The following is a 27755-nucleotide window of genomic DNA, read 5'->3' as shown; positions in this document are numbered from 1 at the left end:
CAGAACAGGAAACCAACATGCAGAGGAGGCAAAGAAATCCTTGGTTTTACAGTTAGGCTTTTTTTATTTCAATCAATAGTTTAACAAGTGCTTAAACTTCCCCAGCAGTTTAATCTGGAACATAGTTGAGAAGAAAAATATCTTCTATAACTTTACAAAAATAAAAAGATTTTTTTTTCTTTTAAAATCCTGCACTTTAGGCAAGCACGCTCTGACTCAAGCAAGACTGACATTATATCCTAAAATACAGACTTCTGTTCACAGAAATGACATTCTATCCCAGGACAGCAGGCACAATATGTAAATGGTACAGAAACAGAGCAAGAACACTGGTTTGACTTTTCTGATCCCTTTTGTCCTATTTCTTGAATAGAGCCTCTTAAAACAATTTGCCTAAGAATTTCTTCAGGTTGCCATTTCTTCTGTCAGGTGTATCCTTAAATAGGATATCACCGAAGGAAAAGCTTTCACCTGTCTTGGCAACATTGGTTGAAGCTGAAGATATCAACATTAATGGATTAATTTTTTTATACCTTCTGCATTTCAGCAAAGGACAAATCACCCAGTTTGCACCCAGTTTTCCACTGCTAAACCACTTGCAGCTTAACTTCTTTAGCAGCTAGGGCTGCCAGCACATGAGGTCAGGTTGGAGAAATAAAATGAATGGAATATATTGTGTCACATATGTATGTGGTGCTGTGCAGTTAATTTAGTGAGTGATGAAACTAAAAGAGGGGTAAGCTTAGCTCCTTGTTCTGTGCCTGCAAGCAAGGAGAAGCCTCACAGAAAATATGGACTAGCACATAAACGATGCACTCTGAAGACTTACAGCTTTGTGCAACTTGACTTGTATTGGCTAAAAGAAAAATTAAAAATATATAGGCAGCAGAGGGAAGCTGGTGCAGCAAATGCTAAGAACCCAGATCATAAAATTATGTTTCTGGTCAACACTACAAATAAATTACAGAAGTCCCTAATCAGATTTCATGTAATGCATTGTGAAGACCTTTAAAAACACTTCCTTTTAAAGTGTCTTTAAATAACAGGGAAGAAATAGCATTTATTGTACAATTTGTACAGTGAGTCACATTTTCATGTAGTCTAGCCATAAACCTTGGAAAACCTAGACCTTTGCAAGTCTGTGATTCAAAACAGCTGAGATGTGAATGTGCTTTTAGAGGTTATAACTAGACAGATCTTTGTCTTAAAACTGTTGCAACATTTCTGACATTAGATAATTTACAGAGGAGCTACAAGGCACTAACAAACTGTAGATGATTGCCCCGATGAGTATAGAAAACTGTGTTGTAGAGCAGTTCCTTTGGTCTTTGCTTTCATCCTGCATCACAAATATGTGCAGATTTCAGCTGGGATCGAGCTGTGTGTGGCACTTGCACAGGCAAGTGAGACAGTCTGACAACTTCTAACCATGCATATTTTTTCAGAGACAGGACCACATGGCAATGGTCGATGGTGGCGAAAGCAGCTTGTCTTGTGTGATCTAAGGAAAGCCACACAATACCCATCCTTTTAAATAAAACCACTGTGAATTCACTCCTGCCGCTAGATCTCCAACTGAAGTTAGAAACAAAGCAGGTACTTAGGGGACTTGTTTGACTGTAACAGCTCAGTAACCCAGTTAGAGATATGCTGGTGTCACTCTGCTGATTACAAAACTCAGTCTAGAGAAAACCAAACTCCATGGTGGTTCGTAACCACTCTATTGGAGGAATCTTGTCTCCTTCTTGACCCTCTACTTAAAACTGTGCCCCCCACCAGCAACTGATCCAGAGCTGGCTCTTCAAGTAGTTTGACTTCATGGAGCAAAAAACCATCAAGAAATGCTGGTCAGAACAGCTGATGTTCATAACGTTCAATTCACCATGCTGAGTTGGCTTTCAGATCCTTCCAACAGGCTGAAGGAGGATCTGACATCAGGTGGATGGAGAAACACTTTCTCTGCTGACTACTGAGCCAACCTGAGCTCCATTCCTGACTCTTAAGTTTACTGTGACTTTAAGAGTTTAACAGTTTGCTGTGACCTTTTATTTGTCTGAGGAAAAAATATGAAAGATTTGATCTGACTCAGCAGTGTGTTGTCTGATACTGCTCCTTCCCTCTGCCTTCCTGCTGTCTCAAAACTAGGTGAATTGATTCTGTTCCAACTCTCAGGAAATTCACATCCATGTTTTCAAGGAATGCTTTTGCTAGTCAGTATGAAGACTCACCATATAAAGCTGAAAGACCTTCATTCAAAACACACTTTTCCTAGGATACTGAAAATAATACATTAAAAGTTCTGACACAGTACTGGGCTGGGCAGCTAGCAGCTGCTTATACTGTGAAGAAACGCTACAACTTTCCTCCTTATGTTTCTTACAGATGTTCCTGCTCCTCCTGTGAGCCAAAATGTTTACATCAATAAAAGCCACAGCTCAAATGCAAGATCAAGCTATGCCCTTAGTTCACTTCCCATTAAAGCAGGGGGGCATGGTTCATCTGTGAACTTCTAACTCCTTGCTGGCCTTAAACATCTCCCCTACTGCTTTGATTTGCATCAGTGCACAAAAGGATGTATTCACCACTGAGGGAAACTTGAGAGTTTCCAGGGCAGGCTTTAGTTGACAAATGCTCTCTGAGGGTTGTATCTAGCCATCTTCTCAGCAGTGTCTCCCAAAACCAATGCTGATTTAAGCTCCGTGAAACTGTGGCATATATTGGGACAGTTGAGCAAGGAGAAAAGGAAGGATGGGGTTGCATTAGTGCATCTCTTGTTCTTCCCTCTGTAAGACTGGGTCGGTGTTCCTCCAGCTGCTTTCTTGCTCTACCGGGGACCACAGTGTGCTTGCTGCTGTAAGCCTTTCCCTGTTCTTACATGAGGCCACATGACTAAAAAGATGCTGCTAAACAGGGCTGCAGAACACATCATATCCCACTTGCTTTACTCTGCCCACCCGACTGACCCAAGTACTCCATGTGGAATATGTAAGGCCTCAGGAATATGGGAAGAGAAGTCTTTCCTGCAGCCTTGTATTGGCAGCTTACGTGCACTCTGTGCATCCGACAGGAAAACTGCTGCTTCTGGCTGGCTTTGAGGGGCTTGGTTGTAACTACTCACTAGATACAAACGGAGGCAATTACACAGCTAAGTTAACTGAATGAGAAAATACTAAACCACTGGTTATTTTTACAACTTAATGATTGTAAAAATAGCTTAAATTACTTGGAGTATTTTTTTAAATTAGGGATATCAGCCATTTAGCACTTTTTGAACAGAGGGCTGTTGATCTGCTGATTCTTTCTGTATTATGAGCTGTGGAGATAATGGCAAGATAAATCTTTGTGGGTTTCGTCCCTATATACATATCTACATCAGAGCTATGAAGTCAGAGGGGGAAGCTGCTATCACAGTACTGGCACAACACTGAGCCTTTCCCCAGAGCTAAATTCTGATGAAAAACTGGGCGTTTGGGGATAAGAGTACCACAACAGTAAGATGGCAGAGATGACTGAAGCAGCATCATAGAGTTCATCCCAGCAGTCAAAAAAAAAGAAAAAAAAAAAGAAAAAAAAAAAGGAGACCCCCCTCCCTCTCCCCAGAAGTCTGCAGTCCTAAAGTGCAATTACTTTTGTGCAGTCGTGTCAGGCCAGGGATCAGACTGGATGAAGTTCAAAGCACAAACATCAAACGAGTGCCGTTCGGGATTCAAGGAGGAAGAGGGAAGTAAGGAAAAGAACAACAGTTCTCAGGCATTCAAGTGCATCAAGAAAATAAATGTCCTTTTCTGTCTGAAGAAAAACAACCCCCAGTCTGGTGGAATCCTGGCTTTGTAGTCATGAAAAATAAGTTTTCCTCGCTTCTAGCTGAGAATGTCCCAATATGACACAGTACAAATAAACAACAAAGCAAGAGCTGGGGTGCTGGGATATTTTTCTGGTGCCCTGCTGCTATACAGCCTGATTTTATTCTCCTCTGGTGATTCTTCAGATCTGGATACTGATGAGGCGCACTGAATTAAAGGCATCTGGTAGGAAGTGGCTCTTTTCTCGGGTCGGTCGGGGCTGGAGCCGTCGCTCGGTCTCTGGCCATTGTACAGCAGGTACCTGCCCCGGGCATCCTGCTCCATCTTGAAGATTTCGTACTCGGTGTGAGGTAGGCGGATGCCGAGTGCGATGCAGCCGTTCGTGTGGGTGACGTCCTGCTGAACCCCAACCTGCCAGGATCCCTGTGCTCCACACTCATTCCCATTGAAAACATTGAGCAGCGAGGCTGTGGATATATCCATGGGAGTTACCTTCATGTGATTTACTGCAAGAGAGGAAGAGGCAAGATGTTAGCAGAGGGACAAAAACAAAAGCAAAGCCAACATGCAGGTTGGGGCACACCTGTTAAATCAAAATTGTCCCCCCTTGCTCCTTCTTAAATAAATTTTTCACATTACAGGTGTGGCCAGCAAATCTATCAGCATCATTTTATGTCTTTGTCTGTGCAAAAATTGCTTTTTTGCACAGAACAACCTCCTTCCAACTCAGTTGAAGAAAACCTGATGGCCACTTATCTCAGCCAGAGATTAAGCAGAGCTTTCATAAATTCCAGGCAATCCTTTACAGATAAAGCCTGGTTGGTTATACCAGGAGATAGGGAAAAGAGGAAACAATAAAACTTTACTCATGTTTTATTACCGTCTGTATTAATTCATAAGTGGAACATTTATCACATATTTTTCACCATTTCTTAACATTTGCTAGCTACCCTGTAAACCTAACAAAATAATGAACTCCCATTGGGAAATTTGGAAAACACCACAGTTGCACTATCATCCTACATTGCCTGTCCTTTTTTCCATGAATTATAAAATATAGATGACCTACAGAAAGATGTTTTTTTCTCATCTCTAAACATTGGCTGCAGCTTGCAATATCAAATGTAGAACTGCTGCAGCTTCTTTAGTTCTAACCTGCTTTTATTTCAAAGGAGTTTAAGGCATACAAAGGTTCATTTTCCAGTCAAGTTAAAAAAGCTGGGAAAAGCCAAAATGAATGAGGCTGCAGAAGCTGAACAGAGATTTTTCCTGGCGTGTGTTTAACATTGTATATCAAGAAAAGGGGATCTGAATGGATTGGTGCTGATCAAAACAGAAACAAATAACCATCCCTCATGCCTCCCAACTTACCAAAATCCCAAATTCTCTTGTGGATCATTTTATAGTAAGATTTGTTGGGAGCTTTTCCTGAGCTTTTATAAACAGCCATTTGAGTCAATGGCTCTACAGTTCACATTATTTACTCTAGCTGGTGTAAAAGGTAATTTATAGAAATTGAACCGGAAGGTTTTACCTAAGCCAAATTAATGACCTTGATCTGTAAGGTAAGTTGGCACAACATAAACCACACATGCAAGGAGAAACTGGATTTCACGCCAGGAGCTGAGCTGGGACATGCTGCACATGCAGCTCTAAATTTGGAGCCAAAGTTCTGACAGGCAAGGGTATCTCCCACCTCCTACAAAAATCTCAGATTGGTCAATTATTTCTTCTAGTTGGATGCTTTTCCAAATGAGACCCATGTAAGATGCTTTATGCTTCTAATGTAACTGAAATAAGGAGAAGAGCCTGCAGAGGGCTTGAGGCTACCAGAGGCTCCACTGGGGCTAGTGCCATGGTGGGATGTTGTGTTTTGGAGATGTTTGTTTGTGTGAGTGGTCCAGGCCCCTGAGCTCTTTTTAAGCACGGTGCCATGAGGCTGTTTGCATGGGAAAGCTTCTCAGCCGTGGGTGGCACCACCACCGAGAGCTGTTTTCCTAAGTACCCAATGGGTTTGGGTTGGATACATCTTGTCTTTGCTCTGGTGTCTTTAATCAGAGTTGTCTTTAGGGACACCCTTATTTTACTTGAGGGCCCCTTGGGAGCACATGAAAAGATGCATGCTGCAGCATCTGTCTGAAAATTATTTATACTGCTTCAGATGTGAAATGCCTTCTGAAAATGCTTTTTTCTCTCTACTGAAAGAGCCCTAGGGCACAGATCTAACCACTTCTCTCAGAGGCTTGATGACTGGCTGCTGGACTTCAAGATCACTAAGTAATGTGAAGTCTTATTTCCTTGTGTGTACTTAAAGACCCCTGCCTCAAACGAGTATTGCTTCAGTGATGTGAAATGCCATGCAGCTGTATAGTCTGGCTGGGCATTGACACAATGCCTGCAAAATTCCCAAGAAATGAACTCCTGAAAATCACAGAATGAAATCATCAGCAACCAAGTCATCATGAGCAAACTGCTCTGGTCCATAACTACCTCCCTCCCCACTGTATCAAGCTACTCTACCTTTGAACACAAACTCCATGCCACCCATGACTTTGGATGAGTGGACTCCCCGGCTGTAGCGTCCCTTGGCATAGATGGTGAAGGTGGGATGCTTGCAGATGGGGTCGGAGTAGTGGTAGTAGTGGCCCTCCCAGGTGTTGTTGTTGTCGTGGAAGATGAAGTGCCGAGTCAGGAAGAGCACCTCTGGCCGCACCTCACAGCGCTGGCTCACCCACTCGCCGTGCAGCCCGATGGGCAGGTCATCCTTGGGGGGCAGGATGGGTGGGTGGTGCTCATCCGAGCGGAAGATGATTCTGCATGGGATGCATAAGTGGTCATGGTTCTGAAACAAAGCAGAGAGAAACCCTCAGTAGGCATCATCTGAGGTACAGGGCAGTGCATCAGGCCAGACACTTCATGCCGAAGTGACATCAGCTCCACATTTTAAGGAATGCATTGTAATTTCTGATCTTATTAGTGGCACCATTTGGTTTTGTATGCGTAAGACTGCACAGCAGAGGAGCATGTATGAAATCAATTCCCTTGCCTACATTTATCCGAAATTAACATTTTAGTTCAGTATCTCGAAAAGGCTGGCTTTATCTTTCAAATCATACAAGAAAATGGCAGATGGTAATTCACTATGAAATGAATTTTGCAACGCTTGTGTCAGAAATCAATACTTTTGTTTATTTATCTCTTTTAGTCTTTAAGTACTGCAGATAAACATGGGTGTCATAAAGACTTCTTTCTTTTTGGATGGCACCTCAGGAGAATAGTAACCAGTGCTTTTAAACTCTTTCAGCTTTGCAGAGCCCTAACACAAGTTTGGGAAGTGTGTGATACAGCTGGTTGCTGCTGGATGTGGTGAAAGCTTTATCGCACTCTCCAGCAGGAACAGGGTCCATGGTACATGCCGAGCTCCAGGGTGGCTCACCACAGCCATGCAGCAGTCTCAAGCGGCCAAGTATCCCTGGCCCCAAGTGTGAGTACCTGGGGTGTCTTAGTTTCAGGCTGAGGCTTCCACCTCCTGAGAGGTAGTTACTTTGCACATAGACCATTATTCTACATCCCAGGGACATATAACAGCAGCCATTTCACTATTGCTGAAAAGACTTTGGATGACTCTCTGGTCTGTGATGGGGCAAATATAAACCCTGTGTAGTATGTGTAGAAGAAATATATTCTCTGATTCTTCAGATTCTCTGAAGCTACCTATGGTCATTTTATTGGAAGAATTCAGGGCACTAATGAAGATTGTGAGAACGTCACCCCTAAAGTGAGTCAGAGCTGAAGGCAGTGAGTGGAGATATGCTGATTTCATAGCAGCTCATGTGGACTTTGAAGTAAGAGCAGTGTTACAGAGGATGCTCAGAGAGGCCTCAGAAAAGAGGGCTGGAAATGTGTACAAAGAAAAAGTATTTCTGTACATCTCACAGATGGCTACATGTTGAGCTTTAGCTTTTACTCCATGCATGTCAGGAAAACACCTCACAGACTGAATCTGGTGGATGTGAGTAACCCGCCAGTGCATCCCCCTCTCTCCAGGAAGGATCAAGGAGTGTCCTTGGGAGATGAAAGCACAAGATCTGTGTTGGCTGATCTGAAGCAGTGCTGGCCAACAGCCTTGCTCTGAGGAGGAAGGAGGTTGGACCTGTTGACCTCCCGAGGGTCTTTCCACCCCAAAACACATGGTCTTCTGGAGACCATATGTCAGCATGCTCTTAAAGTGGATGTAGTCCCACTGTGGAGCTTGTTACCAAATTTTAAGATATGTTTTTCTCAGCTGAATTCTTACAAGCAGGTGCAAGGTCCATTAGTACCTTAGTGAAATACCAAGAACATTTAATTGAGTAATTTAACTGCAACTGGTGAAGTTAGTGCAGCTATATATACAAAAAGTATCTTTCAATTGTAATAGAAATAATGTTTTTTCTTCCTGGAGATCAAGATGCAAGTGCCTTTTGAGCACACATGCCATGGGGCAGACTGGCTGCACCATTGCCTGACACAAGGGCACTGATGACAGTAACCTTGTCGTTGTGTTTGCCCCACTCATAAAGTGAAGCCAGAAAGCGAGAAAATGACAGTGCTATAAAATGAAACATAGCTTATTTAAGTTGAATCCATCAATAGTAGGAGAGAATTTCTGCTACAGTCCCTTCTCTACTGAAGTGAATTTGAAAGCTTCTATCATGTCCCAGAGGAGACTCTGGCAGAGCAGTATATTGGTTTGGCTTACATTCATGTTCTCCTCCCAGGAGTCCATCCTCCAAAAACAGTTTGTGAGCCAAGGCAATTTAACCTGGGAACCAGTGATTTCTGTTGCCCTTGTTCAAAATCGGAAGAAAACCAAACAACAACTCACCCTGTTTTCTTTTTTGGTTACCACTGGCCACCATTACACTGTGAGCAGAGGTGACTCCTTTGGCAAGCTCTAGGAAGGTTCTTGTTAACTCTCTGTTACTTGTCTGTAGTTCACCTAGCTGTGGTCCTGAACTACTGTAACTCTGTGCAGCCCTTCTAATGCTGAAGGCTTTGCACCAGCTGTGAAGACCTGGCCAACTGGGCTGCTAAGGATATGTCCAACCTGACACCCTTCTAGTCACTGACAGCGTGCCCAAACGAAGGGGCTGAGGTAACTAGGCACTTTTTGCATCGAACTGTGAGTACAGCAGGGAGAGGTTGGGGTGGTGACGGAGGGAGCAGAAACATCCCTTGAAACAGCACCCTGTGGGCCTGGCCTGCTCCCCAAATACCTTGCAGAGCTGGCCTGGGATGCTGTTTCATGTAGAACAGAAAGATATTAGAGGCTCTTTCTCCCAGGGTTGGTATTCTGCTTTATTCTTAGGCTTCCATGTGGTCAGAGCGGGACATGGGGATAAAGAGAGCGAGTCCACACGTGGGCTCAGGGTTTTCTATGGGTCAGGAAAGGGGAGGGGTCAGCCTTGGCTTCAGGCCAATCCCTTTGCAGGGGTCAATCCATTGGTCTTGTAGGGGTTACCGGGTTAAAGGATGTACCATTCTTAAAGCAGTAGGGTATTGGGTTACAACAATCCCTCTCACAGCTGTGAGACACCAGCTGGCTCCAGCCCCTCACGTGGATGTACTACTCTGCATCGCTTTCTTGAGACTAGCATTTGAATCTAAGCCCACATAAACCTTTCTTGCTGTGATATGATCTTTCACACTGTTATAAACTTCTTAGTGGAAGAATATGCCATGTATATAAATCCCTCAGTATGATTTCTGCCCAAGTAATGGGCAAAGGAAAAAGCTAGATCTGTTATGAGGCAATCTGACTTAATTATGGAGTAATTTATGTATAACAATTGACTGTATATTTCACTCTTGCTTTTTTAGGTCAGCTGCTCTTGGCTCTTAATTACATTATCTGAGGCTTTGCAGATCAGTCCCTTTCCATGTGTTTCCGGGAAAGATTATTTTCTTAAAACAGGTGTTCAAAGAAAATAGGGAACAGAGACAGAGGATGCTTGAGTCCAAACACGATTAAGAACTCTCTAATAAAAAGCTCATGGGGGCATGATATAAACTAAAAAGCAATAAAACAAGCAGAGAACAGGATGAACATCAGTTCTACATTTTGATTATCTTAGGTGCACAGTGCAGTATTTTTAATTGTGGGGCCTTTCTAGAAGGACTGGCCCTGAAATAGCTGGAAGATCCCTTCCCATGATGGGTGACTCCTTGCAGCTCTGCAGTGCCAAAGCCGTAGTGCAACCATTCCTCATCCTTCCAGGTGTTTTTTTAAAGCCAATTTCTGAACTAATCCAGAAAGCCATGTGTGCCAAAACAAGCCTGAATCTCTGGCTGAAGCCTCATTTCTTGTAGTTGGGGAGAAAATGGCTTAGGATCTGAAAATTGCCACCAACATTTTTTCTTATCACTCTCTCCTGCTGTCTCAGCTGAAGTGCCAGAGCACTCTGGAAGCCAAGCAAGGGAGATTTTAATTAAAAAAAGCAAACAAGGATGAGGTCCCTTCATCCTTTTCCCAATTGGTATGGATAGTCAGAAACATAAACCCTCCCAGCACAGTTTAATTTTCTCTGAAGTTCTGTGGAATTCTACGGCTGCCTAGGACTAATTATCTGACACTGGTTATGCCTCATAGCATATGACTGGGTCTGTCATGCTGTAGACAGCATATCCTTGTTGCAAGGAGATGTGAGATGAGCGACAAGGCATTGAATTTCCTCAAGCACGGGCTCAGGCTTGAACTGTGTGTGCAGTACAGATCTAACCACTATCCTGGGATGATGTAGGAGTCAAGAGCCACAAAAGGTGGGGTAGGGAACCCCTGTCATGTAAATGGATGTATTACCATGAGGGGAAGTGCTGAAGAAGAGGGAAGAGAAGAGCCATGCTCAGCTTGGTCTTGCACACCTCCTGAATACCATGGGCAGGACTAGGTGAGACTGAAACAAGTCATGTCTGGTCAGGATGCTTTAAACCTCACCACCCAAGGAAACACAGCACCAGGTGTTAGTGTTAGTAACTAGTGCTCCCAGGATGAGTATAAATGGAAATTCTTGGGAGAACATAAATTTAAGGAAATGCTTCCAGCTCAAAAAAAAAAAGAGTTGGACAGCTTTGCTTCACACTGCCAAGGAGCCAAGTCCACAGGAAGGACACATTTATGAATTGCTCAGGATAGTATCAGGCTCGCTCCTCCACCACTGTAGATAACTGCAGACCAAGACAACACCTTAAAAAATGACCATAAATTCTCTCCAGTACAAAAGTGATAATTTGCAGGCTTTGCATGACCTCATATGAAACTGAGTTGACTAATGTGCATTAGCCTGGCTCTGGGGAGTTGACAAGCACGGCTGACACAGTTATAACTCAGCCTGCCAAATGGAATGAAGAAAAACGAAGATTTAAAACTTTAATTAAAAATCTTGAGGCAAGTAAAATGTTGGAGAGAGTGGTAACTCCTTTGCAGAGCTGTCAGATGGATATTTCTTTTGGTGGGCAACAGAGGTGCTGCAAGCGGGAAGAAGGGTGGAGATATGCTCAGATTTATCTGCAAATGTGTACCATATATTCTAAGATATTGAGGAATGGTTTTTATTAACGGCTCTTATGAAGGGGAAGATAGTGAAGGAATCTCAAGGCACTACCATTACACAACTGTCTGATCTACAATGTTGATTCTGTTGCACAACCCTGCATAAAACTGAAATAAACAAAACCAACATGAAATGCAAAAGTCTTGTGGTTGTTCTTTTCTGCTATAAATTACTTTAGCCTGGGCAAAGGACAAGAACAAAGAGAAGACCACACTTCTCAGATGAATGTGCTTGCATGTCATCTGTCCCATTAAAATGATACTAAATTATGGTGACATGAATGTTTTACGAAGTATTAACAAAAATAATTCCTGGAAAACCCGAAGGAACAGCTTGAATGTCTATTTTCAAGAATAAAGTATTCCCAAATAAAGCTGCCTTATGTATTTATTATGCCTTTAAAAAGCAAGCTATATAGCCCTCTAAATCATGCAATATTACCACTGAGTCTTCCCTGCCCTTTAGCAAAAGATGAAGCCACTGTGCTTAGATGCCAACCCTAAGAAGGCATCAGTAGTTTAGACACATATGCTGAGTTGACCTGAAGGCCTGGGGTTTATTTTACTAGGATAAATAGTTAATTTTGATCCCCGGTACTGCATTTGAGTTGTGACAGGTTTTTACTGCGGGTGCAGAGCAGACAGTGGTAAGTGCAGATGTGGCACCTTCAAAGGCACGGAGCCACAGCTGACAGTGCTGCTGAGCACAGCAAGGGCCAACCTCAGCTAAAAGATGCTTGCTTCCTCATCTCTGTAGGGCCCCATGTACACTGTTACTGTTCATAAACCTGGAATTAACCCATTTGAGCATTCTTCTGAATATTCCTGCTTTGCTTCCCCTCATAATCTTCCTAACCAAGAACTCTTTTCAAGTAATAATGGACAAAAGGCACCCTTCAAGTGTTGCCTTAATCTAGAAGTCTAGTGGTGCTACTCAGGCAAACAAAGGAGTTTTGCCTGCCAAAATTATACTTTTTGGTTGATTTTTTTATATTTCTCTGAGGCACTTCACATGTTTAACATCTATTTATTAACTTACAATTGAATTTCCCTGGGAGCTTCACAAGTACATAGCATTCCCCTGGAGATGAAGTCACTGTGTTTCAAAGAGATGAAGACTCAAATTTTTGAAAAACGCAGAAAACTTTGTACACTTTGTTCTTTCTTGGCTAACGGAAAACCCAAGCACCAGTCTCCATACATTGAATCCGTATCAGCTGCAAATTCCAGGTGCTGCCGGAAGTCAGGTCTCAGAGGTGAATAAAGTTGTAATAGAGAACTGATTCATTAGAGTCACATTTTAAAGGGAAAACATCTTACTGAAAGAGTGTGTCCAGCAACTGATTGAGCATGACAAAGAACAAAGGTTATCCTAGCACTTTTTAGGTTTCTTGTGATGCTCCAGACCACGTCAGCCTTATTCCTAAGTAATGATCTAACCAGAATGACCGGTCATCACAGTCCTGCTCTGATATTTCCCGTTACTCTGTCACATGATAAAATAGCACAAGGAGTTCTTTGTTTACAAAGCAATATTGCTGAGGCAATTACATGTGAAATAAGTCTCCCAGTACTGCTATTATACACATTTTCTGTAGTTTAGAGCAGACATTTCTGAAGACATTTTCTGTCCTGCACAGAGAATAAATACAGCATTCAAGCCTTTCTTCATGCTACAAGTCTCTGTATACTTTTATGATATTACAAATAATCAGGCAGACTTCTTGGTGTTGTCCTAACTGGAAAAATTTTGTACAATACATGTGATGATAGCCAAGCAGTTCCCCCTTCCTGCCCTTCTCACCCATGTGCTCTCATGCTGACTTGAAGAAGCTCCATGCGTGATAGCTTGAATCACCTGATAAATCTGCAATGTCAAGAGACATCAAAGATGTTCATCTCCATTCATCAGCCAGTTCTAACTAGTATCTTCAGCCAGGTTAGAAAACAGCCAAGATAAATCTATATAGTGACCTATTCATCATCTGCACTCAAGAACTTCCACATATTTTACAGTAAGAATTTGTTTAAGGTATGTTCTTATCTATGAGAATTCGTAAAGCCTTAAGAGATGACATATTAGATGTTTTTATAAGCTCCCTGATTCTATATGAACACTTCAGATATGGTAATCTGTGAATTTATTCAGATTTGTAGCTCAGCATAAAGCTGTCTAGTTTTTGGACAACCCTTTTGATTTACCATCCCGTGGTGAAATCGCTGCAGGAATTTGGATAAGGTCCAATTCTATTTGTTTAAAGTCCTGATCATGTGGCTTTGGCATTCCTAACATATCCAGCAATCATTTGCTTTTAATTACCATTCATGTCAACCACATAAGTAATGAATGTGGCTACCACATCCAACTTACAGGCTGTGTAAACTCTTGGGCTGGGTGGAACTTTCTTCTATATAGAGGCTTAGCTATAAATTTAACTCCAAATGTGAATCCTCTTAACTTATTTTAGGCAAGCCTTATGAGTCTAAAATATAAATAAATAAAAAGGAAATGAAAAAAAACTTAAATGAAAGATTCCACACAATACACCTGATTCACTTCAGAAGCAATTTCCTGGCCTCCCCAACCTCTTGGTATGACTGTAGAAGCCTTAAAAAAACAAGTTGAATTAACGTTTCTATTTATTCATGGTGTCCAGTTTCCAGAGGAGTCTGTGACTTGTAGTTTTAAACTCAATTTAGCATTTAAACTCATTTTCAGCTGGGTCCCAGTGGAGCAACAATTAAAAAAGGAAAAGAGTTCAAAAAGGAAGGGTTATAACCTTTCAACGGTATGTTTGCCTGGACTTCAGAAAAAAAGGGAAAAAAGCACTTCTGTTATTTCTCTTCCTGCATTTTGCAAACAGTAGGTCAGAATGCCTGTTGAGAACCTGTTGGTATAGGGATCTTCATACTTAGGTACAAACCAACAAACCCACATCTTGGAATCTTTCACAGCAGCTGAAGCAAAGGTTCATTTTTTATGGTGTTGCTATTTATATCATGCTGAAAGCTTAGTATCAGGAGGCCCAGCTTCTCTTAGCTAGCCTTTCTCAAGAAACACACCTCTTCTATGCAAAATTTGGTCCCTTAAATTTGAACATTGTATTTTAGAGTCACTATATTTTAGAAAGAAAAAGGGATGCTACAATAGCAGAACAGACAGGCAGGAAAATCATTACCTAAAATTACAGCAGGTCTGGACAACAATCTTAATTTTCTAAAGCTGTCTGAAAGTACATCTGACTGCCCTGACTATAATGAAATGACTACAAGGTGGAAGTGTAGGCATTTACTATCTTATATATCAGCCTAGAATAAGATACCTAGATTAGACCAGAAAAAATACTCAGGTCCAGTGATTTAAATCAAGATCTTGTCTCTGTTTCAAGGGATTTGAAAAAGATTCACAGTATTTTCTAGAACAGATACAATACAGCTGCTATCTGTTAATTTCTATCTATAGATACCTGCAAGGAGGAGACCTAGCAAAGAACCCTCACTCCCAAATCAGTCAAGTGAAAATTGATGTGGGTTGTTTGAATCTATTAAAGAAAAACAAAATTTTGCAGAGGATTGGGCTGCAGTACATCTGCTGCTGCTGCTGAAACACTATTTTGGGAAGGTAAGTTTAAAAAGAAAACTCAAATTTGTCCTTGGTCACTTGAAGACAGCATAAGAATGACAGAAATTACTGTAGTTTTCATACAGCAAAATTGTCGACTGGATTTAAATGATCCCTAAGCCAGGATACAAAGCAATTAAAGGCAGATCACATAAGGACCTAATCTACTAAAATATTTTGTTCACGGGACAGAGTAACAACCCAGACAACTCTGAACGGAAGGGAAACCCAAGGCTTTTTTATCAAAACTCTCCCTTCTCCTTGTTGTCCTTCCTGCTATTCCTGATAAGCTGTAACTGACTTTTGAACCATTTGTGTGAGATGATTAAAAAAGGTGGTAACCTATTAGCTGGAAGTGATGCTGTAGCAATGCCCAGCTGGAGCACACCAATAGCAGCAGCATGTGGCAATGTGGTTCCAATTGCTGCCTGCCTTTGAAATGTCACCAGGAAAGATCTATGACAGCCTTCCTGCTATAGGCCATCAGTGTCTGTGCTTCCTGTTTGAGTTTTATTTAGCTTACTATGGGTTGATCAGTTCCCCATGAAGCTGAGGGCACTTTGAGGTCCCTTTGAAAACAGAATTATCAAACGGAATTAGAGCCCCATTCAAAATTCACCTGTTTTTCATTTCATTAATGTGTGTACCTATGTCTGCATCCATGACCTGCGCAGTCCATCAGTTTTTTTCCCTTCATGCTGCCCCTTCCATGTGTTTACCTTCCAATTTCTGCTAGCCTACAGCCATGGTCCCAGCCAACCACTCTCACTTCTGCCTACAAGTCTCTGATTCCATCTTCAGAGCGGCCTTTATTGAGTTTACTTCATGAGATTACTTCTTTTACATATGCAGTCACATAAACTACAACAAAGTCACTGTTCTCACAAACTAAGTTCTGTTATCTTCTGTTAATTAAGGCTGTAATTAACCCCTTGTATTAGAAGTATATCTACATTTGTCACCGGTATCTTAAAAAGACGATATATGCAACCCCCCCAGCACATACCTTGGCATTTTGAAGAGGAGGTTGGTAACTAGAAGGCCGATAGTACCTCCTTTGAGTAGCATCAGTGTGAATGTCTCCAAGGAATAGCTCCTCCACAAGGTGATCCAAATTGTGGTGCAGGTACTGCTTTTCTACACGGATCAGCTGGAGTTCGTGCATGGCAAAATTCAGAGCTTTGGTGCATTCACAGCCGTTCTCTTCTCTCAGCAAATCATAGCTCACATCCTGCTTCCAGGGACTGTTTCCTGGGATAAATCCAGGACACGTCTGGTTCACCAACTCACCTAATCTTTTGGCTACTGCTTCGTTGTGGCATATGATCTGTATGCTGCGGAGTTGGTAGTCGGCCTCGGTGCCACCCCGGATGATCCAGGATGCCTGTCGGAGACGTATTTTGCCACGGATCACTAAGGTGTAGATGGGGTTTGTGCAGCGATTGCCACTGTAGTAGAACTGATAAGCCTTGAATGTGCTGTTGTCGTAGAACCTGTAAGATCTTGTGATGAACTCTGGGCCTGCTCTAACTTCGCAGCTGTGGGAGGAAAGAGAGTGTGGAAACAACATTTTAGCAAGGTGGCACATCATGTATGCTACAGGCAACAAGACCCACGTGGTTCCAGAGAGGCACCTGGGTGCTAATATCCCTTCAGCAGGAATGGGAGTAAATAGGAACTAGGCATCCGTGGCCTGCCAATTATCCAACAATTCCCTCTGCTGCTATTAATACACTGCTTCATGGTGATCATATCTAAAGGCTTTATCTTGTAGGCTTAAACACTTTGAATCGTGTTTTGCTTTTGCCTTTTGTTCAGGGACCACCATGAAACTCAATTCTTCATTGAAAATAGTAGCAGCTTATTAAACATCCATTGCTCTCTTTTGCACGGTAGATTTAACAGAATGACTGATAACATCAGAAAGTGAAATGCCATACGTCCAGGGAAAGCACAAAGAACTGGCTCATAAGCTGCTCTAGAAGCTTCTCTGTGTATGATCTCTGTTCTGCTGTGGACATGCAGGATCATTTCCTGAGCTTTTCCACTCAAACATTCACCAGGGTGGCAGTCAATGAAAAGTTCTGACTGTTAATGCAAAACTACTTGGCTTGAATTTGGACCATGCAATATTCAGGCTTTATGGGTTCTTCCTCTTTCTTCCCAACGCTACTCTCCCCGCCTTTTTTTTCTGAAAGTGCAAATGGCAGTTAAAGTCCACTTTCTGTAGGAAGCCCTTCTGTGCCTTCAAACTCGTTCCCCTTGTCACCTCTACACTGCTTAATATAAACAGAACTGTAGAATTTTTAAGGTTGGAAAAGACCTCTAGGACCACTGAGTCCAGCCATTAATCCAGCACCACAATGTTCACCACTAAACCACATCCCAAGTGCCACATCCACACATCTTTTGAACACTTTTGGAGATGTTAACTCCACCACTTCCCTGGGCAGCCTATTCCAATGCCTGACCACTCTTATAGCAAAAGAATTTTTCTTAATATCTAATCTAAGCCTCCCTTGGTGTAACTTGAGACCATTTCCTCTCATCCTGAAAAACACTCCTTTCTGTTAAAAAAACCCCCAGTCTTTCCTACTACAAGTCACTTCCAATGAGCATGTGAATATTGCCTGCTGAGAAAGCAAAACAGCTCTCCGAAATACAAGTTATCAGGTATAAAGAGTAACAGGACTAGTGAAATACAGCTTCAAAATTTATTTTGCTGATAAAACCTGTGCTAGACACATGCTCTGAAAACAAGGACCCATTTGATGGATCTCATGCATGGAGACAAATATAGTACAATGTTATCTTCGAATGAGCATCAATTTTGGCAACTTGGTAGCCTCCTTCCTATTCAGAAAGATTTAAAGATATTCCACAGCATGCTGTTTAAAATCCAGACAATAAATTGATTCATCAAGACAGCTTTATGGCACACTATTTTAATGTACATAATGCTGCTCCTTCTCCTTTTATGCATAAACGTATAGAGAGCATCTGGAATTTAGAGCATCACCATATTAAAGAAAATATTTCTGTTGTTGAAAATGGGAACATTCATCCTTCCCTCTTTGATTTTTTACCATCTTCTCTTCCCATCCCAAGCGTCCTGTTTTATCTTTTCTTACCCAGTAGAGGCCCAGTGGCCCTCAATATTGGGAGGCATCTGTACAGTGATCCGGGCTCCATTGTGAAGGTGTTTCAGCATATGATGGCACTGTGACTCCTTGAAAGCCCTCCAGGCATTCTTCTCCAAGGACCGAGGGTGGGACCTGCTGTCCGAGTGAAGAAGAGTCGAACCTTCTCCCAGCCCTGTGACAGGAAGTGTAAATTATATCATGAGACCCTGCTGAGTAGGGCTTCAATGTGATAAAGGATATTGTGACCATCTTGTGTTGAATGACACTTGTTCATACTGTTATGTGTCTTGGCAAATACTGTTTACATTTATTTTCTCATCTGAAAAAAATAAATTATTGGAAGCTTTTCCTTTCTGTCACACCACTAATAATCCATGACATAAATTTATGAAATAAACTGGGGAAAAGAGATCGAACTGAAGTGTGGTGCTTCCACACCCAGGAGATGTGGCTCTGAAACTGAACTTTATAGACACCTCTGTAATCTCTGGTCAGGACAATCAAAAACCTAGACTTTCAAACTTTCAGAAAGTTGCATCCAGATCCGGACACAAACTTTGCGGTTTCAGCCCACCTCTAATTTGAACGCCTCTATAATAAACTTGCAAATAAAGACTACTCTTTAAAGTCTAGGGAAAACAGATATTAAAAGCAAAGCCTCTGCACACAGGAAGCCTCTGTGATGACTGAGGTGGTCAATTAAAGGCAGATCCTTCTATTTTTATTTTAAAGGGGAAAAGGAATTTCAAAAGCTAACTTTATCTCCAGCACACAGTAATTTTGGTTTCTAGTAATGTATACATACAAAATCCACCAGCATTTTCTCTACACAATATTAATTGAACAAAATGAATACATAGCTTCAAAAGGAATGCGCCTTTACTCTTTTAGACACAGCCTGCTCTTAGATATGTTGGAAAACACGGATCAAAAGAAACCCCCACATCTAGGGGTTAAAAGGTGACAAACATGAACCTTACATTATGTGTTGGAAACTGTATTACATTGCCAGAAGAAATCTGAGCACCAGAGGGCTACAAAATGGATAAAGGGGTGAGGGGAAAGGGAAGGGGCTGTTTGAGTGCCTGGGAAGTTGGGGTAGCCATCTCAGGAAAGAGATGTCTCACTGTAACATGCTTCCAGGGGCAGGGTCTAGGATTCATCCCCATATTTTCTGCTGCCCTCTCATCTGACTTGGATAAGAAAAGAGGTTATTGGGGCTCATCAGTGAGAGCTACCCGTACAGGATCCTATGCTTTATGCTCCAGGCCCCATGTGACACTTGGGCACATGCCTGGTGTTAGAAACTTCCTTAAGCGTTTCCCATTTCCTATTAAAAAAAGTGATTCATTATGTTGGCTAGGTCTTGGCTAGGTCTTAGATCTTCTGGAAGAAACTTGGGTAACACCTGGGAAAATGGCATTGCCAAAATTATAAATACACGTTAACCATTTAAAAAAACAGCAGTTCCTCGGCTAAACAGAAGCAAAGACTTGTCCAAGAGACAGGATAAAAAATGATCAGAAAGAATACAATAAATACCTTAACCTAAACAGTGCTCACCATTGAACAACACCAGGATTTTATGAGATTAATGAATACAACCTCACAAAATCTTTCCTGGAAAATCTGATAGCTTTGTTATGTTGGAGGTCACAATTCTTCAACGTGAATGGGAATTTATGGCCTTGCCTTCTATAGGGTAATAAATACTAGAGATACTTTGATATTTGAGTACACTGCCTGAGATGCCCTTACAGCAGCCTGATTTTCAGGTGTTCAGTATTTCTCCCTTGCTGGAAGTCAGAAAGTTCTCAGGTATTTGTACATGGCTGAGCAGAGTCACTCATGCTAGCATCAAACAACTCCCCATTCTGCAGCCAGAAATGGTATAGCCATGACAGGGTGATGTTCTCCTTGAACCAATTACATCTTTGGAGAGGCAGCATTGACTAGGTTGGGCCTGTGCTCCATGTCCATTCACGGTACATGGCAGAGCTTGTAGCCACCAGTGCTAACGTCTCCTGCAGGCAAATTATCTCACACTGAAAAAGGAGTTTGAAAATCCACATTTCCTTTTGAAGTTGTTAAACATTTGAAATCTGCCATCACAAGGTTTTGGAATTGTTCAACCAGCTATTTCCAAGGCATTGCTATTTCCCATTTTGCCTAGTTCATGTCATATGACTCATGAATACAGATGCATTTAGAAATGATTTATTCATTTAGACATACTTGGGGATTTAATTTCTTCAAGTAAAAATCCTTCTGTGGGAGGACACCATCTTGTATGTGCACATATCAAAGAAGAAAACGCAGTAACCACATCAGACATTCCCAATTATTCCCTGAAGGAAATAATGAAAAGAAGGAGTTTTTGAAAAGGAGTCAAACTTTATGCGGTATTATACAGTGTCTTCTTTGATACAGCTCAAAAGCAATTGTGTCTCAGCTCTCCATGTCACATGAATGTAGTTCTGTCTGCAACTTGCAAATGATAAACTGCAACTAGGGAATGGAAGGGAGATTTGCATCGCAGCCCCTGAGGAAAGAGGGTATTTGTTTGGGACTCTGTCCATCCAAGTGTGACAAATGAAGGCAAGAACAAATTCAGGTAATCAAGAGAGGCATGAGAACATAATGAAGGCTGCAGAGACACAGGGAGAGATGTAGAAAATACACACATAGAATGGTTTGGGTTGGAAGAAACTTTAAAAATTATCCAGTTCCACTTCCCTCTGACCATGGGCAGGGACACCTTCCACAGGACCAGACTGGTCAAGGCCCCATCCAGCCTGGCCTTGAACATTTCCAGGGATGAGGCATCCACAACTTTCCTAGGCAACTTGTTCTACTGTTTCATTACCCTCACAGTAAAGACCTTCTTCCTAAAGAAAGACAGGATTAGATTTAGATCTAATCTGAACCTGCCCTCTCTTTCAGTTTAAAGCTGTTCCCCTTGTCCTATCACTACATGCCTTTGTAAAAAATCCCTCTCCAGCTATCTTACAGGATCTCTAGGTACTGGAAGGTGCTCTAAGGTCTCCCCAAAGCCTTCTCTTCTGCAGGCTGAACAATTCCAGCTCTATCAGCCTGTTGCCGTAGGAGATGTACTCCAGCCCTCTGAGCATCTTCATGGCCTCCTTTGGATTTGCTCCAGCATGTTCATGTGCTTCCTATGCTGGGGACTCCAGACCTGGACACAGCACTTGAAGTGGGATCTCACCAGAGCAGAGCAGAGCAGAGCAGAGCAGAGCAGAGCAGAGGGACAGAATCCCCTGCCTTGCTCTGCTGCCACTCTGCTTTGGATGTAGCCTGGGATGTTTGGTTTTCTGGACTGCAGGTGCACATTTTGCTGGGTCATGCTGAGCTTCTCATCAACCAACACCCCCAAATCTTTCTCTTTGGGGCTGCTCTCAGTAATGCTAAACAACATCACAGAACCAGAATATTAGAATATGAAATACAGTATAAAACTAAGAGAGAGCAATGGGACCTTTACCTATGTTTGCCTTGCTGGAACAAGGAAATACTTAATTTAGTGCGAACTTCTTTACAAAGAAGTAATTTCAACACTTTTGCAGTTACTGACATATGCCCGTAGATACAACTACCATACAAAGGAGATGTAACTTCCCCTTGTACCAACTGCAGGTCAAACTCTGAGACCAGTGGCATGCTTCCCACATAGAGCAGTGAATCAAACACCATCTTCTGTGTTTTTCCTCACAGCAGGTGCTCGGAGGCAGTGCAATGCCCCCATGCTCCACCCCTGGCAGTGCATACCAGGTGTTCTGCAAAACTGAGGAACTGCAGGGATGATGCCACTTATTTTAAAAGATCCATTTGACCATGTTAAATGAGACATTGCTGGAAAGGCTCAAGGTTAAAACATGCATTCACAAAACTGGGAAAAGAATTTCACGACTCTTTAGAAGCCCACTTTGGAGAGTAGAGGCAGTTGCAACATAGTTGGAGCCATTACTTTCATTCAGAGAGATCCAAGTCTACTATTCTCTACAGCGCTGACAGATGGTAGGTATCAGTATCTCCACGACTGAGTATCTCAGATTCAGCTGAGAATATTTCAGACTCTCTCTCTGCCTGTTTGAATTTTTGTGTGTTATGAATTGTTAAAAAATATAAAACCAAAATCCACCATGTTACTACTCAAAAGAGTGGCAAACTTCAAACAAACAAACAAACAAACAAACAAACAAACAAACAAACAAACAAACAAAAAATCTTTGTGTGAGACCAAGAACAATAATTTTGCGAAGTCTGTGGTTGGCTCTCACTTTAGCTACACCCCAACCAGAGATTGCCATGATTGTATCCACCACTCCACAGCATTTGTTTTCATAAAGGAGCAAGTCCAAAAGTAAAAGGAAAATTCCAGAATCCACCTGAAATACCAGGCAGTTAAACAAAAGCATTTTATGATGAGCTGATATCCAGCTTCCTTTTCAAAATCAAGCCCTAGCAGTGACAGAGCTTTAGCATGAAACAAATTGAATATAGCATAAGAAGTGCTACAGCTCACTGGGGATCCCTGCCCAGACCCTCAGAGATCACACAGATCTTTGAAGGCCGATGATCCCAGTTCACACTTTACAGGGGCAGGATCCAACATCCATCTGAGTGGGAAAGTGGAGGCCTGTACAGCTGCCATGCCTGTAAGACGTGGATAGGAACACGCACCACACCAGACAGAAGGCTTCAGGCTCTCATGTTCACCTATAAACCTGTATCTGATGTGGGAACAACCATTCAAGATAAAAATAATTGTTAAGGGAAGATAGGTTACTTTCAAGTTCTTCAAAGATTTCTGCACATAGCTGCAAGTAAAATACAAATCTTAAAAGGGCAATCTGTTGGCAGCCTGTTACCCAAATGTGCTTCAAAAATGGTTATGGCAAAGCTCTCCGCCAACATTTCTGCAAAAAAAACTGCAAGCTGCTAGAATAAATGTTTTGGTTTTCTGAAAAACAGCATGCAAATAGTGTACAACTGCAACAAAGATAATAGGCAGAGTTGTGCTTGAACACAGATAGTTTTAATTTAATTTGTGCCTCAACGCCCAGGCCAAATTCTGTTCACAGCTATGCCAGACTGCTAAAGTGTAAGGCAAATAATCTTAAACTGTTTAGATTTTATCAATTTAATGAATGTCTCTACCAGAATCTAAACCACGGCTTCGAACATGTCCAAGTGTAGCGCTTCAAACCAGTCTCAAAGCTACCAGGTGTTCAGCAGGTTCATCCTTTGTTAGATGGAGGAAGAGATACTACCTCAAAGTAGGATTCAAACCTGGATTTAGACTGGGATTGCTCAGCAGGAACCACTTACCTTTTTTTTTTTTAAATTTCTAGTGATGTAAATACAGAAGAACAAAATTTTATTAAGAAGTAAAACAACCTCAAGTGATAGTGTAAATTCAAAACAAGCAATGGCTTAATCTCTGACAGAAACATCTTAACATTGATGCTTTACTCCTGCAGCAATCTCTTTTCAAGTCAGAACTTGTTTGAAACTGGAAAAACCTTTACAACAGATAAAGAATAATTGGCTGGATTAACTTTATAGCTCTCCTTATCTGGGCAGTTGCCCTGCACAATTAAATAAATAGACATTTGGATTATGCTCTTTCTTGATGTGGGATAGTGTCAGATAATGCCTACGACAGGCTTTCAGCTCCAGTGCAAGCTTACATAATTGCCATGGAGAATATAATGTTCTGTTACCAAGCCACGAGCTGTGTTTACCAGTGTTTTCCCTGCACTTGAAACTTCAAAGAGTCCTCGCAAGACTGGGGCCCAAATTAGCTACTACAAACAAAAGGGTTGGGAAAGGAAAGCTGGGTTTTATGGCCAGAGAAGCAGACAGGACAATGACTTCCTTTCACATGTATCTGTTGCCTCTCTTGCGCACACAGAGTTTCCAAGTGCAGCTTTCGAAGAGAGGCAAAATGAATGCTTCAAAGCATAGAAGATCCTGAGGGGAGATCCAGAGTATGTTTGCATGGGAAAGCTAAAAAGTAACCCCCTCAAGGCTGACAGATCCAGCATGGAGATCCCCTGTTACCCTGCAGCTTGGTCCTTATTCAATACCCCCTCTTGGAGGAGATCAGAGAACCAAGTGCCAAGCCCACAACCTCTGCTTAGCTGAAGTTATCAACTGGAATGGCTGCTGTTACCTGTGCAAGGTGAAATGGCACTGCCCAGAGTGAGGGTTTCTTTATGAAACCCTGAAGGGTTGAAGCCCATCTTCCTGCCCCTGACAGGAATGGGTGCAGCACTGGGATGTCAGTGAGTTCAGTATCAATGGTAGTTTGGTTTTGCCCTCTTTGCAAGAAACATTTTCTCTCTGTCAGAGACATCTGCTCCATCCTGTACCCACACCTTGGCACTGGGGTTTATTCATGCAGAACTGCCCCCAACTCCCCTGGGACTTGTGTCTGGGTGAAGACAGTGCTAAACAAACTCACTACATATAATCCTCCCCTCTATCAGCCCTAAATAATCACCTCACTAATGAAATATTACCCTTGCCCTGAACAGTTGAAGGTATTTGCCTCCAGTGTGGTTGAGGCTACTTTTGGGTCCCACAGTGTGCCAGCCTACTTGCAACAGACACCCTACAAAGCAAAAAAAATTTGCCCTTTCTGTTGATGACATCAACATCTTAGCACTGTGTTAGCTCACACACAAGCTACAAAAATAAGTGAAATGGAATTTATGCTGACAAAGTTGTGAATAAAATTTAGTCCGTCTTCTAACCTTCCCTGCAAATTCTCCAAGTCTTATGCTAAGCAGTGTGTCTTCCCATCTTTTTATTGTCTTCAAGATTTTGAAATGTATTATTTAACTGAGGAAACAGATCACATATGTCTCCAGCACAGAGCACATTTTATGGCTATGGGTATTTATATGTCCTGATGCATTTACTTATTATTTTCCTGAAAAAGTTTTGAAATAAAACTCTACCATGTAACTAATTTAAGCAACATTGCCAGAGAACTTTAAAAAGCATGAACAGTTTTGCGCTGAAAAGTCTATCAGTCTTGTTTTCATCATCTTTATTAGTACCATTTCCATGATGTTATCGACTAATTGTTCTAAAGTTTCTAACTCATTACTCTAACAGTAGCATAATCGGAAATACACTAAAGTGTTTTTTAGCATCTGTGTTTATATATAAAAAAGGTTATGTTTACAAAATAAATTAGCCAAATTTGTTTTGAATCCACTTGAACGCAGCTCTTATTATTCAGATTTTTTGGAGTTGAATGATCTTAGTGTTTGACATCTGAAACTCCTGTGGTTTTTTGTCTAAGCAAAGAAAACAGTGATAATGGACATCTTCCAGCTGCAAACTTTTTTTTTTTTTTTGGTGACACTATACATGTACAGGTTTTATTTTGATTAATGAAGACTAGTTTTTCCAAATTTCAACTCAGTGATGTTAAAGTAGGCATTTCTTAATGCAATGAAAGCAGAAGCTTTAGCCTTACAGGACATTTTAACTTGTGTCACAATGCTTTAAGCCCTAAAAATCCTCAAGCACCCACCCACACTCACTCACTTTTAACCCCTGAATTGTCATACGCAATAGAAATCCAGAAAGAAAACACTGCATGCTGAAAAGAGGCTTAACACTGCAGTCCCCTGGGATTGCTGCTTATCCTTACACGTTAGCGATTCGGGATAGCTGCTGATCGAAGGATGCTTCTACTGCCTTTATGGCATGGACAGAAAAGCTCTAGACCAAGTTAAAGCCAACGGGGTAAACCCATTCCCATGGGCTGCATTTCAGTACATTATATGCCACTGATATAATTTCCAAGTTTGTAAGAGGGCAGTAGTTTCCAAACTCTTGAAACTCTGATCCACACTGTGAACTGCTACATTACCAAGGTGTTCGTCTTCATATACAAGGCAGCAAGTTGTATCTTTCTACAAGAACTCAGGTTTATGTTATTTGGTGAAATGTAACTGCAGATGGAAGAAATGGATGACTTTCCTTCATCATCCTCTTTTGGCAGCTGCTGTTTTGATCTGATCACTGGCCCTGATTTGTTTCCTGCTCCAGCCAGCATTCAGCTCTGCTCTGTAATTCCAAGCAGATGAGCCAGGGAGTCCAACCCTGCAATTACACCTCCTCTCTTTACCCTCTAACTTCAAGTCTCCCGTTTCAACTTTTACATCTCAGATCACAGAGTTTAAAGAACACCTCTGGCGTCCTGTCAGGTCTGGCTCAGCTAAACATGTTTCTATGCTCTCCGGATCTCATAGCTGAGCTGTGAGAAGAGTATAAAACCCCCTCCTGGGAATCAGAGCCTCCTACTTTTTCTTTCTCTAAACAAAATATACCATCAGAAGCCCATGCTCTTTATTATTTATTAAATACCATAGTGTGTGCTTAGCACTTGTACAAACACAGAGAGAGACAATCCCCGCTTCACAAAATCAACCCCAGGAATAGCTTTGAAATCCTTAAGCCCAGCTCACAGATCTCCCACTGAATCCATGTAGGTCACTCGCATTTTAACAGTTAAAAAATTCCTCACTTTATGACTAAGATTGGGTTCCTAAGAAATTTAACTGATGGATGCTGGATGCTACATAGCACTTCGGAATTAGGAACACTCTTCAAACTGATGCTATAACCGAGTAGCTTGAGTCACAATTTCAGAAGGATATCATACCCAGATTTTTCAAATCTGGCTGCCAAATGTTAGCCATACCTAAGCAGCTCATTAAACTCCCTCATTTTCAGAAGTTTCTCTTGAAGAACACTGCCTTTCTGGAAAGATGAGTTATCTGTTTGAAGTGCGTAAAAATGAATTTACAAGCTGAAATTTCAAATTTAAATACGCTGTCTTTTCTCACTAAAATTATGCCTACTGTGCGGTTTCAGAGAGATGTCAGTCCAGGGTTAAACTGTCAAAGCAGGACTGCGTGTAGTAATACCCAGAAATTTTATGTTCTGCAGCAAAACAATTTTAGTTGGGCACAAGATCCGGTGCTGGCATACTCTGCTACCGAAAGCTTCCCAGAAAACACCTCCACGGCAAAAAACTTTTCCCGATAAGAGGAGGAACGCGGGCCCCGCAGGGTGTCTCGGCCAAACGCGCCGGAGCTCGGCAGCGCCAGCTCTTGCCCGGAGGCGAGTGAAGAAACTTTGTGTGAGGTGCCCGCACCGACTGCTCCATCCAAGCAGTCCCGGGCTGCAACACAACCCGCCGGCAGGCGCTCGGCAGCGGGGAGGCTTTACCCCCGCCGGCGGTGCCGCTCCCACGCGTGCTGCCGCGCAGACGGGGGTCGGGCAGAGCCAGCGGGGACTGCCCGCTCCCCATCCTCTCTCTGCCCCTCCTCTGCCCCGGACCCAGCGCACCCCCCGCGCCCCTCGGCCCCGCCACAGAGGCTCCCTCACACCACAGCCGCTCTTCGGGGCACCCCGCGGGCCGAGACCCGCCGGCAGCCGCGCCGGCCCCGCACTCACCGTGCAGCAGCAGGGCTGGGAACAGGTACCGCACGAGGCTGCCGTACGGGGCGGACATCTCCCCGGCTCTCCTCGCCCGCTCCTGCGCTCCG

The 27755-nt window shown here is 42.3% G+C and overlaps 1 protein-coding gene across 1 annotated transcript; it reads right to left on the bottom strand.

The window, feature by feature from the left end:
- Nucleotides 1-40: 40 nt before the first annotated feature.
- APCDD1 (APC down-regulated 1) lies at nt 41-27755 on the bottom strand. The gene is made up of 5 exons (XM_033072357.2): nt 27664-27755; nt 18148-18331; nt 16023-16554; nt 6324-6645; nt 41-4309 (listed from the first exon to the last, which is right to left on the bottom strand). The coding sequence occupies exons 1-5, from the start codon at nt 27719-27721 to the stop codon at nt 3861-3863; spliced, it is 1545 nt and encodes a 514-aa protein (XP_032928248.1). The 5' UTR covers nt 27722-27755; the 3' UTR covers nt 41-3860.

Source organism: Catharus ustulatus, chromosome 1 (assembly GCF_009819885.2).
Source record: "Catharus ustulatus isolate bCatUst1 chromosome 1, bCatUst1.pri.v2, whole genome shotgun sequence".
NCBI lineage: Eukaryota > Metazoa > Chordata > Aves > Passeriformes > Turdidae > Catharus > Catharus ustulatus.
The sequence above is the reverse complement of the archived record's forward strand: the minus strand, read 5'-3'. Positions and strand labels throughout refer to the sequence as shown.